The sequence below is a fragment of the Phocoena sinus genome, chromosome 11 (assembly GCF_008692025.1).
Source record: "Phocoena sinus isolate mPhoSin1 chromosome 11, mPhoSin1.pri, whole genome shotgun sequence".
Lineage (NCBI taxonomy): Eukaryota > Metazoa > Chordata > Mammalia > Artiodactyla > Phocoenidae > Phocoena > Phocoena sinus.
In genome coordinates, this window is record NC_045773.1 from 38,793,399 (window position 1) to 38,808,814 (window position 15,416).

At 51.1% G+C, this 15,416-nt stretch overlaps 1 protein-coding gene across 1 annotated transcript in view; it reads right to left on the minus strand.

Moving 5' to 3' along the window:
- BSN (bassoon presynaptic cytomatrix protein) overlaps positions 1 to 6,840 on the minus strand; it is an 86,892-nt gene extending 80,052 nt beyond the window's left edge. The window contains exon 1 of the mRNA XM_032649528.1: positions 6,647 to 6,840. Within this exon, the coding sequence (XP_032505419.1) occupies positions 6,647 to 6,840 (194 nt within the window). The remainder of the gene's footprint in view (positions 1 to 6,646) is intronic.
- Between the last annotated feature and the right edge of the window lie 8,576 nt (positions 6,841 to 15,416).

Genomic DNA, 15,416 nt, shown 5'->3' on the forward strand with positions numbered 1-15,416 from the left:
ACAGGAGGCAGGGAAGTGACGTGGTTCTCCAGCTGTGCTCAGTGTATGGCATTTGGGTTTGCTAAAGTCAGCTAGCTGGCTGTTCTTCTGAATCTCTCATGTTAGACCTTTGGAGCTCCCAAAAGAGTAAGTTAGTGCTGTGAATGTGTTTTGTAAGCTGTTAAACACCATACAAATATGTGCTCTACTATTTTAGAAGATGAAATAATACAAACCCTTTTAATCGTGTGCTCATTTCTCTTACCTCTGTGAGACAAAGAGAAGGCAGGAGCAAACTCTAATTTAAGGAAGTTGAGGGTAAAGATTTGAACTTGTCTCTCTTTCTCTCCCATCACGCTGTGAGCCCTTTTGAGGGCACAGCCCATATTCTGTGCCTTCCTTTGTTCCTCATATTTCACCCAGGGATAGGCATCCAGTAGGTGCTCAGCAAAGGGTTTCCTGAATACGTGGCTGAACATCACTTTAAAGTCCTCCTACTTCTAAGTAGAATTTAACTGTAGAAATCCCTCATAACTGCCCCCATATACAAAAAGTGCAGACGATCCTTATTACCTACCAGCACACGTGAACGTATCCAACGTACGGATTTGACTACCAGGAAATTTCCTTACCTCTCCTTTCCTCCTAAGCACCCAAATGTCTTACTGATTCTTCCAGCATCCCTGGCAGGGGGGCGGGCACATCCCCCTCCCTGAGCCTGGGGCACTGGAGAGCTTGGGCTCCTCTGGGTATAGGGGCAGTCCCAGATAGGACCAGGTTGGGTGATCCTTGTGTGAGCTCCTAGACAAGCTGCTGAGGCTCTTTGATCTCCTCAGTGGTTGGGACCAAGTCCTTCCACTACTCCTTAGGGAAAATCTCTTCCTCACCTTTGGCCCTGACAGCAGTCCCACCACTTCAGAAGCAGCCAGGCCTCTCCAAAGAAATCTGGATTTGATCTCAAGGGTGACCTAAAGTTCTCTGGAGCCTCCCAATATGCCTCCGTGTGACCCTCCTGTTAGAAAGAAGTGGAGATACCACGTAAGAGGGCTCTGCTAGAGCAAGGCTCTCTTAACCCTAGATGCCCCTAAGAGCAAAGTACGGGAAGGAGAGATCAAAGCAGCCCTGAGACCAGCCTGGGCACCCAAGGTTTAGCACAGATCAATCAGGGAGCATGCTCCTCTTCTCCATCCTACAGGCACAGCTGACCAGAACCTAAAGTATAAGACACATGCACTGAGAGAATCCCAGAAAGGGACAGGTCCCCACCAGAGGCCCAATCCACGGTGGGGGTGGGACACCAGAATTCATCTCCCTTACCATAGGCCAGGGTCCTAATTCATTCCCCAGCTACAATCAGCTTCCACCACTACAATGGTGAATGGAGATGGCAGAAGGCCCTACAGGAAAGGAACCTGCGCAAGTCCTACGAATGCAGTACCAACACCAGCATGACATGCCCCTGGCACCAACTGAGATAGGAGTCCCCAGAGCTGGATTGTCCACCAGGTCCCAGCTTACTAGGAGGGCCTCAAGTCCTAAAGTGACACTTGGCCCTTGCTGCTGGCAGGTAGGTCTCAGCCACCATTTCACCATTTTAAAAAGTGAGTCCCTGGGAAGGATGGACGAATAAGGCCAGGACAGATGGAGCCTGCAGGAGCTGTATGGCCAGGCAGGTGGAGTGAGGAATAAGTGTGTGTAAAACACCTAGAGGAATGACTATGGTGGAACAGGCACCCAGCAATGGTAGTTATAACTATTACGACAGCTTTGCCAACCTGTCTCCACAGTCAGCACCAACTGATTGCGTATGGGCCACAGGCTCCAGGTACAGATTCTCCCCAAGTAGCCCACACATAGCAAGGTCTGCCCCTCCCCACATCCATCACAGATTAGGGGAAAGGGCCCCATTCAAATGTGCAGGACCTATGAAAAGGGGGAGGATTTACTGAAGCCCTAAATCCTCTCTCCTAGCAGCCTGCTACTTACATATACAGGGAAGGCTCCCCCTGTTATGCTGGAGTGAAAAGGTGTGATCCAGGGGCTCTGAAAGCTTTGACTTCTTAACTCAGAACCAAACCTACTCAGTGGAAGGAGGAATTTAGAAAAAGAACAGAAAAGTGGCCCACTGTGTTGTTCTTTGGTTCCCAAACTAGTCCAAAGTCTAGATCTACTTTCAACAAACTCTCAGTCCCTTCACATCTGAAGCCCTCAACGAACTCTTTCTTAAAAAGCTAGAATTTCTTGGCCGAAAAGAGAAATGTGATTCTGAATGGCTTCTAGATGTAATTCCCAGTTTTCAGGAAAAATACGGGACAGAAGAACATCTTAAATGACACCACAAGGATACAATCAGCATAATCCAGAATATGAGAAACCACAGGACAAATAACACAGCCAATCATAAATCGCAACGGGGAAAAAAGGAGAAGGAACATACAGACTTAAAGAAACTGAAGAGATGTATCAGACAAATGCAATGTGTAGACCCTGTTTAGTTCACAGTTCAAACAAACCAATTGTAAAAATAAATTAATAAGATAATCAAAAAAACTGAACCCTGACAGGATATTTGCTGAGACTAAGAAGAGAATGTTAGCTGTTTAGATGTGATCATGGTGCTGTGGTAATGTTTTTACAAATCCCTTATTTCTTAGAAATAGACACTAAAATATTGATGATGAAATGTTGGGATATCTTGAAGATGGGGGTGGAAGTGAGGGAGATAGATAAACTTAATCAGCCATGAGCTGATGATGGTGGTGGCTGGGCAATGGGAACATGGGAGCTTATTAACTTATCCTCTCTACTTTTATGTATGTATGTTTGAAATTTTCCATAATAAAAAGTTTTTTTTAAATAAAATAGACTTCCTCCCCTTAATGCATCCATAACTTTTTTTTTTTTTTGTATCTGCAGCATCTTATCAGTCTTACTAATGCTAGGAACAGCTATATTATCAAAACTGTCCCTCTCTCCCTGGCAAGAAATGCAAAAATGGTTGCCCCCTTTGGGTGAGCTTTTGACATCATCACCATTCAGATGTTAGGTCACTTAAGCGCAAACTCAATGACATGCCCTCGATGAGAATCCAATGGCCTCACAGGATCTCTAAATAATAAAGGATCATTATTTCCAAACCTAACAATTGTATCCCTTCATTTTAGCCTTACAAGTTAATCCTAGATTTTTCTAGAGCCTGACTGATAGCTGACATAGTATAACAAGTCTGACTAATCCCAAACCAGAGATACTATGCCTGACAAATCCATTCATTCATTCATTCATTCATTTTTGAGATATAATTATGGCAAACCCATCTTGAGAAAGGAACTCTGGGTATGGTTCTCAGAGCAGCTTCAACCACCTTCCAGCAAATGCCCAGGCTCTCTGTGCCCAGCTGCCCTTGGCTCAAGATGTCTCCCTGGACTGGAAGTGAAGAGCTCAGCACTGATCACCAATTTCAATGGGGTAACAAGCGAGAGGCGCCTTACCTGGTTTGTCCCAGCTTTCCACACCCCTGCACTTAGCCCCAATCTCTGCTCACTGTCCCTGCCTGTGTAAACCACACTCCTCATGTCATTTCTATCTCTCTCCACCTCTTAGATCCCCATCATTCTCCCAAGAGTCTTGGGATTCTCCTTCTTTTGAAGACTGGCTCTGCCTCTCCACTCTTCTCACTTGACAACCCTTCTATAAGCACTACCTATTTGACACTTCTCAGACACTGAGCTGCCTACAGTGTCACTCCTAGGAAGCTTCCATGACTTTGTTCTCTGAGAGCTCTTCAAGAGCCATCTGACCAACCAGACTGTGAGGTGCTATAGGACAGGGGAGCATCATATATTCTTCCAGACCCTCCACAAAGCCCAGCACAGTGCTTGCTCTTGATACCAGTAAATATACCTTGGTTGATTGACTAAAGATCAATTTGCAAATGTCAAAGTTCTGCAAGTCCGCAGAGCTGGTGTAGATTAAACAGGCCGCCACTGGTCTACGTGGCTTCTTTGTGCAATTTTTTTAAAAGGTGCTTTCTGGAGTACTCATAAAATTTCTCTTGAACTGGTGATGTGTGTACAAGTAAAATCCCATCAACTTGGGACCTTCACTGTACATCAGGCATTCCACCATAAAAATAAGTGAATGAATGAATAAGTGAAAGGTGCCCCTTCCTGTAGGAAGATGCAGCCCATACCAAGGCATATAGCTTAGAGCCTGAGATAGAGTTCAGCCTTCCCTGACCTGGCACTCCTTGGGAAAGGCACAATGTATATAACTGCACATGTGACCCTGAGACCAGAAGCAGAGAGCCCTGCCTTGAGAGACTCTCTGATGCCCAAAGTGCCATATCATCCAAACAGGTTAAGAGGCGGCACTATGGGTGTGGTGGCACTGCTACTCACAGGATTCTAGTCAAGCTCTTCAGCCACAGATGCTGGAGCTGCCCCCTCACAGAACTCAAGTCAGCTCAGTATGAGGATGAAAAGACCAATTCAACCTGGGGTGACAAGGGGTAATACAGCAACAGGAAAGAGACAGGAATCAACTCCCCCACGACCTCAGTTCCATTCTCCTTTGGGGTTAGTAAAATTACCTCCCCCTTACCTGACCCTCCACCTACCTCTATTCACAATATAATTCCCCCAAATTCACAAGCTGGCTTGAAACTATGCCAATGCCTTTCCCGAATGCCCAGAAGCACATGCCACAGGGCTTTTTCTCCATCAGTGGGCCAATCTGTTCAGCAGCATCTCGGAACAGAACATGCTAAATTTGGCATCAGGTACCTGAGACGCTCTGGTGAGAGGAAGTAGAAGCCATTCTGATGCTGAAGGAGAGACGTATCATGGAGGTGCAGCTCAGCTGAGATGCTCTGACAAGCAAATATCAGCTGGAAGAGTAAATTCCATCTCCTAAGGGCCCCCAATTCAGAGCTTTGGTGACAAATAGCCAGCTCACCCCCTGAGCCTGACAGCTGTAGGACCTTAGCTCCACAGGTCCATATGTGTGCCTTGCCCACAGCCAGGAGTGAGATTATGTGATGGCTAAATCCAGCAGGAGCCCATGGTTCCCTACCCCACAGTAGTTCATGGGTCTGCCCTGTAGCAGAACACATAGACACGGTAGAAATGAAATACTGAAAAGGAATATGAATAGACACTAGCCTCCTCCTGTGTCTTTGAGCTGCCCAAGTCTTTCCAAATTTTCATAAGCTTGGCTCTGCAACATTAGATAAACTACAAGCAGACTAGCCTGTTTGGTTATCAGAAGAGAAATGACAAATTTCCCATATAGAGAACTCCTAACAACAATGTGTTTTTCCACTCAGCCGTAGATGCTTTCCTTTGGAAGGAGAGCTCTAAAGCCTGAGTGAGCCTCCCCCAAGCTAAAACTCAAACAGCAGCTCAACACGCAGCAAAATGGACAGTATTTGCAGTGCTAAGAACTGTGTGCTATCCAACTGCATTACCATAATAGCTAATGTAAAATGGGCAAATCCCTACTCTAAAAAGGATGGTCACAGGCTGGCCTGTCTGTGGCAGGTTTCAGGCTACTAAGAGCCTTTCATTACTGTTAATTGTCTAAAAAACAACTTCTGAGAAAATAACCACATGAGAGGCACAGTTGGGCAGCTAAAGAATCAAAAATTATGCTCCCTCACAGTTTATGTGCTCCCACACAGAGAAGCCAAGGCAACATTATCAGCAGACTCACATGGATCCAGAAGCACTCCCCAGTTTTGCTACTCCCCAGGTCTATTTGGTGTAAAGATAATGTCTTCCATTTTATCTTGTTGTCTCTTGGTAGCTTTCCTGAGTTTTCAGTCTACTGGTTTATTATATATTGGCATTTCCTTCCACTGCATTTACTGCCACTTGATTGTTTATAGGACCTCGGGATGCATTTTAAACAAGCTGGTTTCACAGTATTTGATCAGATATGTTCTGTTTAAAACATTCCACTGATCTGAGGTGGTAATGTAAATCATAAGAGAACATATTTGGTTCTAGATGATTCAACTGCATTTTTGCTTCATCCCAAAGTGTTTCACTAAACCATTGTGAAAGCACATGACCCTGTTAGTATTTATGAGCCTAAATAAGTACCTTTTGGTGTCCAGTGGCATTTTCCCTTCCTCCAAAGATGATTTTAGCCACTAAATACCTGAGGAAAGCACATGACCAAGTTCATGGTTCAACTATTTCCACATCTTTCTGTTCCTCGCAGTGACCCTTATCTTCCGTGACAGCCACTCCCATTGTGCTCTTTCCTTGGCCCAACACAATGGACACATGCAGACTCCAGCAGACAGGGAGGACGCTTTCCGTCCCATTGCTCCCCAGTGCAGAGGGGCCCAGCAGAGGTTACATAAGCCCCTCCTTAGCCCGGCATTGGGGAGGAAGCGAATTTGGGGTTCGTGACGGAGTCACGGTCTGCAGGCCCGGACTGACCCTGCGCTCACCATTCTGCTTTACTAAGGCAGGGCGGCTGTAAAGGGAGGGCCGCTTCCCGCGACCACCCGCTCATGCCAAACCAGCTGGGTTCTAAGTGTGGCCGGACGTCCGACCTCGCTGTCCAGACTAGACCGCAGGGTCGTGGGCCCCGGCCCCGGCCTCGGCCTCAAGCTACAGATCCCCGCCCCCCGGGCGCCGCCGTGTCCCGCACTTACGTGCCCGGGCCGGCACCGGGCCCGGGGCCTGGACCGGGTGGTCCGGCGGTTGCCCGCGCCCCGCCTGACGCCGGGAGCTGTCCTCCACCAGCCGGTGCTGAAGGCGGCTTCCCTGCGCCGGGGCCAGGGCCGGAGCCGCCGGGCGGCAGCGGCCCGTCGCCAGCGCCGCCCTCCAGGCTGGCCTCGTTGCCCATGGCGGGCGGGCGGGCGGGGTCGGGGTCGCACTGGGCCCGGGCCGGCGGTTCCCGAGCTGCTGCTCACACACTCCGTGCCGCCGCCGCCGCCGCCGCCATCATCTCCCAGCTCTGCTCGCGCCGCCGCCTGCCGCTGCGCATGCGCGGCTTGGGTGCCCCTTCCCTGCGCACGACGCCCCCCACGCGTGCGCGCGCTCCCGCCAGCCCGTGAGGACTCTAGTACACGAGCCAGAAGCGGGGTCGCAGGGAAACAGCCACCGGCGGCAGCGCATGCGGCGTCTGAGGCCGACGCGAACGGCGAGTGCTACCAGGAGCCCAGCGGCGGTTGGTGGGAGCTTCCCACCCAACCAGGATTGGAGGGACACGGATCACGAGAAGGGGCCGTGGGGGCGTCGCGCCGTGCCCTGCCCTGGAGTCAGTGGCGCTTTCTGACTCGGAGAACTTGGGAGTGGGAGCTCTCATTTGGGTAACTTCAGTGTCCCACCTGGCAGACTTTGTGGGAACAGGCCTCAGGGAGGGGACACGGAGTGTGGCATTAAAGGATGTTTAGGAGTTGGAAACGCAAATAAACAAGAGTGTTAAGAGGCACGATGTCACGGGAGGACGGAGATAAAGGATGCTGGGTGATGGAGCTGGTTATGAGGGTCTCAAAGGCTAGCTGGGGGGTGAAGATTTTATCCAGATGGTGCAATGGGAACCATCTGGGATTCACTCTGAGGCCTGGTCCCGCAGGACAGGAGTCTCAGGAAGTGTCCCTGGGAAAGGTAATGGGTGTGTCAGGGCTGGCCTGAAGCCAGATGGAAGGATGCCTCAGCAGGCCCTGGGACAGTGACCTTGGAGATTGGGAAGAGGAATTGATATTTCTTAGAGGCTTTGAGCTGTGGTTCCCAGGGACTGTTCCCAGATGAGGGGCTGCAGGCTGCCTCTGCATTAACCATTACCTCACTTTTACAGACTTCAGTGCCTACTACTCTGCCTCCTGGCTTCTCACACAAACCTGTGCTTTCCTGAGGGAGAATATTTCTTAGAAGATCCAGACTATATTCCAAACTATTCCTGGCTTCATAAATCATGGCTGTGTAGAAGAACTTGAGTGAATCTGGACCCATTTTACAAACCCATTTAATTCTCCTGATGATGAATATATTAAAAGGGATGTCAGCAGTTCTAACCTGACCTGGACTAATCCAGGGATCCCAATGAACACTGATAACCAGGCTGATAGACAGACCTTGGCTGGGCCTTCCCATACCCTCTGATCTGCTCCCCCCCAACCTCTGGGATGAAGTTTCCATGAAGCCTGGATCACTGACTTGACTACCTGACTCTGACTGCCTGGGATGATGAGAGCCTCTCTGCCTATGTTATGATGGTCTTCACTGTGTTTCCTCCTGTGTTTCAATCATCTTTGTGTCTGGTGACTAGGTGTGCACATCTAGGCTCCACAAGGATCCACACCTCAGTCTTGCCACTTTCCAAATGGGGCCTTGGCAACTGACTTAGGCTCACCAAGCCTCCATTTCCTAGCCTGCAAAGTTATAATAATACTAGCCCTTCTAACATGGAGGATTATGAGAGTGGAGTGGCTGATACAAATAAAACAACAAGTGCCCAGCATACACATGACCAACTTTATTATTAGTTGTCCCTTTGGTGGGTGGTCTGGGATTTGGGGGTTTTGTGCCACACCTTTCCTCCTGCGGAAGAACATGTACAAAGGCACTATGGGCAGGCCAATGACCTGACCTTGGCCCCACCCAGGCCCTTCTGGCTTCACAGACACCAGTCACTGTGGGCTGGGCCACTTGATAGTGGGGGAGAGAAGGATGTTTGTTTTCTGTTTTTGTAGAAGCCATAGGAGCTGTGGCTTTCCACAGATTTAAATCAACATGTCCCTGGTACCAATGGGGGTAATTAGCCCTACCCAGGCAGCGGGCCTGGGGAGTTGCCTGCCTCAGAGTGGATTGCTGGCTGTTAGCAGAACTCCAAGGTCTTTGCTGCCTTGGTGACAAAGGACACAGTACAGTAGAGACCTGGAAGTGTGGTTAGTGGTTCCCCTACCTTCCTTTCAAACTCTCAGTCCCACTTCCTCTGAGAAACATTGCCAGGAACATGCCCGCCCTGTCCACATCCACCCCTGGCATTCAGCCTAGGGACTCCTGCCAACCTTGGGATGGTGCTGGCCTCTGGTTGTCTGGGGCTCTGATTCAGTTTTTATTCATTGTTCCAGGGGTTGTTTCCTTCCTCTTGACCTACAGTGGGCATTCCTCAAGAGCAGGACATTGTCTGGCTTGTCCTATCCCCTGGGCTGCTTTCAGCAGGACCTCAGGGGCTAACGATTGGGCTGAGTTCTCTTTGCAGCTCTGAGCATTTCCCTCACTTGCACTTCCAAGGGCTTCACCAACCACCAGGCTAAAAGCACACCAGAGGGACCTTTGGCTGTAGCTCCTGCAACACTGCATTTGGGTTGTTGACTTAATGAGTAAAAGGAGGACGCTGAGGTTGTGTCCAGAGTGTCTCCTGGTGGAGGGGTTATAGACAAGCTGCCTATACTGACCTAGGAGAATTCACTAGGCTTGACTTCATGACAAGTGAATGCACAAATCTCCCGGTTTGTGCAAACCAGCTGTGTGGTATGTCTGGTACCACTCCCTCCTTCGTCCAGCTGCTGCCTGGCCACAGACGGGATGGACCTGGAGACCCTACAGAAGCTTCCCAGCCCCCTAAACTTCACTTGCCAAATGCATTTTCTTCCCACTTCAGTGTGACATATGACACATAGCAGTCATTTTGGAGAAAGACCAGATGGGAGGAGAATCAGTCCACATGCCAAAACAGAACTGATGAATGGACACATGTCCACTTACTTCTCCAGTCTGTGCTCTCAAACACTTATAGAAGACCAGAGGGAAAATGAAATCAGGGGGAAAAAATCTACCCAGGTAGGAAAAGGCCTAGTCAGAGCCAGCTTGCTGCTGGGATTTGTAGAAACTATTAGTCATTGGAAGGCAAATCTTGGAAGAATGAAGAGATGCAGGGCCTCAGGAGCTGCACTTGGATGCCAGCTGGGCCATGGGCAAGGCAAAAGGCATGCAAGCCCATGCACAGGGGTCAGAGTGCAGACTCTGAGGCTGTCCTGCTTCCCCACACAATCCAGTTTACCCTGGGCTGCTACTTTCAGCATGGTGACCTCCACAGGGAGGCTCAGGAGCCAAAGATGAAGATGCCGACGGTGGTGAAGAGGAATGACAAACTTTGCAGGCAAGAAGAGGAGGTAGAGAGTGTGGAGATGGGAGAGAATGATGAAGGATGACTGAGGACAGTTCTGGGTGACGTGTTGCTATGGGCTTTGGACTATTCCAGAGAGGCTGGGAGAGCTGGCTCCCATCTACAGGGCCCCCTGACCTCTGCACTCTTTTTTTTGTAGTGATGCTGAGGCTTATCTCACCTCCCAGTGAGAAGCAACTCAGGAAATAGGATCCCTGTGTGCATTCCTCCTCTGGGATGGAAAAACAGGACTGAAGAGGAAGGAAGGAAGCCCAAAGAAACAGAAGGTTTCCCTCCTGGCTGAGGTTTGTCACCACTACCCACTAACATGGGGAATAAGGCAGCTCTCAAGCAAGCCTAAGGCTGGTATGAGGCTACAAACAAGAAACCTGTTCGATCTTTGTCCTGCTCAGCAGCTCATCTGGGCTGGCTAGGACAATTCTGCTTGTGTACTAGGATCTTCAGATGACCCATGCCCTTTGTAGAGTAGGAAAAGGGAGCAAAACTGAAAAGTATAGAATTTGCTTGATGCCTTGTCTGCATACTTCCTTTACTGTTGCAATGTGCAAATCTTTACTTGAATTATGTGAAAAAAGCCAGTAAAAAAATTATCGGAAATGTTTATCACTAGCCTAGCCCCACCGCCCGTGCATTGCTCCCAAGAAAGCTAATTAAGCCCCATTGCTATTAGAGTTATGTGCTTCCAAAGGCTTGTTGTGACATAATGAAGACATGGCTTCTCCAAGTTGTAACTGTCCAAGTCAAAACATGCTGCTTTCCTTGCCCCTCTGCCTTCCCCCAAACAGGCCTCCAGGCTGGCTTTGCAGATCTCATTCGTGCGTGCACGCACACTCATCCTCCTTCAGCCAGTGCATACCTAACTCTTACTCGGCGCCAGGCCCAGTGAAGACTGTGGGAACTTCCCTCAAGAAGTTCAGTTTGCAGAAGGGGAGAGACAAGCACACAAATGGTTTCCTGTAAACTATAGAAAATGCTACCTCGGGACTTCCCTGGTGGTCCAGTGGTAAAGAATCTGCCTTCCAATGCAGGGGAAGCAGGTTGGATCCCCGGTCAGGGAACTAAGATCCCACATGCCGCGGGGCAACTAAGCCCGCACGCCACAACTACTAGGCCCGCACGCCACAAACAGAGAGAGAAAACCTGCCTGCCGCAATGAAAAGCCTGCACACCAAAACAAAAATCCCACGTGCTGCAACGAAGACCCAACACAGCCAGAAATAAAATAAATAAATAATGAGAAAAAAAAAAAGAAAATGCTACCTCAGTTACTATTGCAGTCCTTCCCACTAGGATCCCAGTTTCCATGGAGTTGCTTCCACCTACCTCTGTTCCATGGATGGGGAGCAGGGGGAACAGGTCAGGTGGCAAGTCATGCCCCTATGCCCTCTCTTAACCAGCCCATGTATCCTACTCCAGGCAACAGAGGACCATACATGACTTGGACAGTTCACGGGAAGGGAAAGCTAGTTCAACCCCTTCATCAGACTCAGTTCCACATGTCTTCAGGGAAGTCTATTAAAGGGAACCCTACCTCCTGACCCTCTGTGGCTCCACTACTGCAAACCCAAGCCCATTACTGAGAATTAACCTTTACCACCAGGTATTTCAGGCCATGGGACATAGCTACTCTCTGCACTGAGCTTTATCTTTGTCCTGATCAGAGTGGATTACGATAAGGTTTTTTTTTTGTCCAGGGAGCTTCCAGGAGCCACTGGAAGAATTCCTGCCTTCCAGGAAAGATGGACAGAATAGGGCAGGTTGGTGAAACAAAACCCTTATGGCAAGTAGAAAGGTCCACCAGTCCCTTAGGCCTCTTCTAGGATGGATGATTTCAATTCAGTTAAATTCAATTTAGTTAAATAATTTCAGTTCAATTTGGCACTTTTGAGCCCTAGAATAAAGACAGCATCATGCTAGGGCCCAAGGATGCAGCAGAAATCAAGGCTGTTGAGCTTACTCCACCCTCACTGAACTTGCAATCTCCAAGTCTGGCCTTTGTCTGCCTGCTGCTCAAACCAGGCCCTGAATCTGTAGGGCTTGACTGCTGGCCCTCCATGCAGGACCACTACCATCCCCTGCATCCGTGGGTGTGGCCAAAGCACCACCAGGCCAGGCCAGGCTGTAAGGGCTGAAGTCACACTCAGGTTTCCCTGGGGTTCTGGGGTGGGTAGCAGCAGGTATCAGTTACACAGCAGCATCTGGGTTAGCACTGCTAGTTATGTATTAATAACTCCCCTAGCTGGCAGGCCTGGCATGGGCATCAGCTTTCTGAGAAGGTGGCCTTTCTGACCATAAGCTAACAGTACAGACTGAGGAATTCCTAGTAAGGTTGAACAAAGTACATCTTCCTCTTGCCTTCAGAGAACAGAAAGGTCATGTGTTCCCCTGAGCCCTCCCTCCCCCAGTCTTTGCTCATTTCAACCAAGCCCTCCCTCATCCCCGGATCTGCTCCAGGGATCTTCTTGGGGCTCAGAGGGTGGCTGTGTCCCTCTCCTAGCCCTGCCTGGCCTAGGGCGTCTCTGAGGAGAGGAGTAAGCTGATTGTACTGCCTGGGACCCAGGGTGAGCCTTGGGAGGCACAGTGGCTGCTGAGTCAGAGCCATTGGGGTCACACTGGATGCCTCCTTAGCCTCTCATTTGCCCTCTAATCACTGTACTGGACACAGAAACACTGGCATCCCCTCTACACACATATGCACCATGTGCTCCTCAAACAAGAGGAGGACTGCATCCCCTTCAGCATCCCCCAGGCCCTGCTTCTTGTCCAGCCCAACTAGGCACATGTTCCCTGAGGGTGAGTTCATCCAGGACAAAGCTGGTCCTCTCCCACAGGCACACCCAGAGGAAAGCTGCTGCCACCTCCCATCAGGACCTCCCCATCCCCTACCATCGTGGGCTGGAGCCAGCCCCATTCTTCACCTTTCTCTCCCAAGACCTTTTGCAACAGAGATGCTGAGGGAAATGGGGCATGATCCCTGGAAAAGGAGCTGGCCTGACCTGAACTCCCAGCCATTTTAGCAAGTCCCAAACCTGGGCTTTGCCCGCTACAGCCTGAGGCTGCAACACCATGAGGACACAAGGCAAGAATACACTCAGCCCTGCCTTTGGGAGCTCTAGCCAGCTGCCAAATGGATGTTCCCTGCTGTCCTAGTGAGTGCCCAGGGCTGTGGAGAGAGCTTTGGGCAGGGTGTTCCCTGGGGCTTCAGGGTGGCCCCACTCCAGGGTCGACTCAGAGAAAGTGTCATCTGCTACCCCATCCCTGTCTGTTTCTACTGCCAAGTGTCTTCTCCTAGGGGCACAGCAACTGGAGCCACCTGGCTTCCATCCAGGACCCTCCCAGATCCGCAGCACTTTAGGCCGTGTTCTCAGGAGCTCTCAGGCTGGAGGAAGAGGAGACTCAGGGAGCATCTAACAAGCACTGAGCCCTACTGTGTGCAGGCCCCATGCTGGCCTCCACCGCAGGAATCCTGGAGGTTTACAAAAGCTAAGTGCAAAGGAAAGGTCCTTATTCCTTCCTGCCTAAGTACATCCGAATTCAAGGTTTGCCAGCAGGGCCCCAGTAACAGAAGGCATCTGGAAGCCTGGGCCCCAGACTCGCCCCTTCCATTTATTCTCTGCTAGCTTCCCTTTCTGAAGGAGAACGGCCGCGGCGAAAGGCAGGCTCCAAACCCCAGCAACTCGCACCCTAATGCCCTCAGGGTCTCTGCCTCGGTGTCTGAGCGAGAAAAGACCCGCCCAGTTAAAGCGCCAGTCCGCGGCCTAACTCGGAGCGGCTCTCGGCAGCAGGCCCTACCGCCTTAGCCCTGCCTACAGCCCCGCTCGGCCCCGCCCCCCTCCAGGGTTGGTCCAGTGCCAGGCCGTCTCAGCTCTGCTCTAGGCCGGGTTCCACCCTCCTACAGCCAGCCTCCGCTGTTACTTAACCCCGCCCACACCCTGACTTGCCCATTGCTGTCAGGCTTACTCCAGCCTGTGGCGCCACCTCCTGGGAGCCCATGGACACTGTCCCCCCTCTTTGGCCCAGAGTCCCTGGCAATTGGCTCTCCGCCGGGCTGACATGGGGCGCCCCTGAACCACTACCAAGGTTGAGAGCTGCCCCTGCTACCGCCCGGAAACCACCCAGGGGCACCTCCTGGACCCAAGGAGCCTTCACAGGGACACAAACAGACCAACTTAGCCCCACCCCAGCTGAGACTCTAGGGTCACCTCCATCAGTGGCTTCAGGTTAGACATTAAGCAGAACTTCCTGAGGCCAAGAGAGCAAAGGCAGGGTCATTTCCTGGGCTTCTGCTGCTAGGTCTTGGGGTGAGGTATGTGTCCCTGAACTCTGCACTGGGGACAGCTTTTCCTGGTATTTATCAGTGTGGTATCCTACAAGTAATTCACCCCCAACTCCCCACCCTGGGACTCAGTTCTATCTGCAATACAGGACCAGTCTCAGCTCTGGGTCTTGAAAGCTGTGAGCAGAGCAGCAGCCTGGGTGCTGTAGGTGGAGATGGTGAGGACCCTGTGGTGGTGGGAGTGAGCCCCAAAGAGGCACCAGTTGTTCTGTGACCAATGGCCCTGATCCTGCCTCTGAAGACACAGCTGCTGCATGCCCTGCCTCCCACGCCCTGGCAGTGTCCCAGGACAACCTGCCCCTTCCTGGGCACTAAGTCATGCTAAGGCTACCCAGCTGGCCTGTCCATCCCAGGCAGGGCACTTAGGGGCAGGCCCCCAGAAACTATAGGCCCAATGAAGGCAGAACATCCTGGCCAGAAACCATTCTCCCCTTCTCCCCACCCCGAGGCCAAGGCCAAGGCCAAACCTGCCTGAGACTACCTGGGAGACTGGCCAGCCTCAACCCCACAAGGTAGTAGGCAGGGGGCCCAGCCTGAGGGACCCCTGTCTGGGACCTGCAGAAGCTGACCCACTCTGGGGCAGACAGCTTGTAGCAAGACCTCTCCCACCATCCTCCCCTCCCGCCCAGTCTCACTGGGTTTTCTGCCCATTCCTCTCCCCACCCCGCACTACAGATGAGGAGATTGAGGCTCAGGGAGATTTATCTCAGCTGGCTCAGGCAGAAGAGGTGCTAAGGAGGGCTCACTGGTTGGCAGAGCTTCTGGTGCACACAACCACCCCTCCCAGAGGAACAGAAATGGTAAGGATGTGAAGGCAATTTGGTCAGCTGCTCAAAGGCCACCTCTGAGTGGGCCTAGCTGGGTCCCCTCTTCCCTCTGTCACATGGACTCTAGTTCCACCCTACACTCATGTTGTGTAGGGGCTAGGGAAAAAGATGCTTGGAGGCAATGG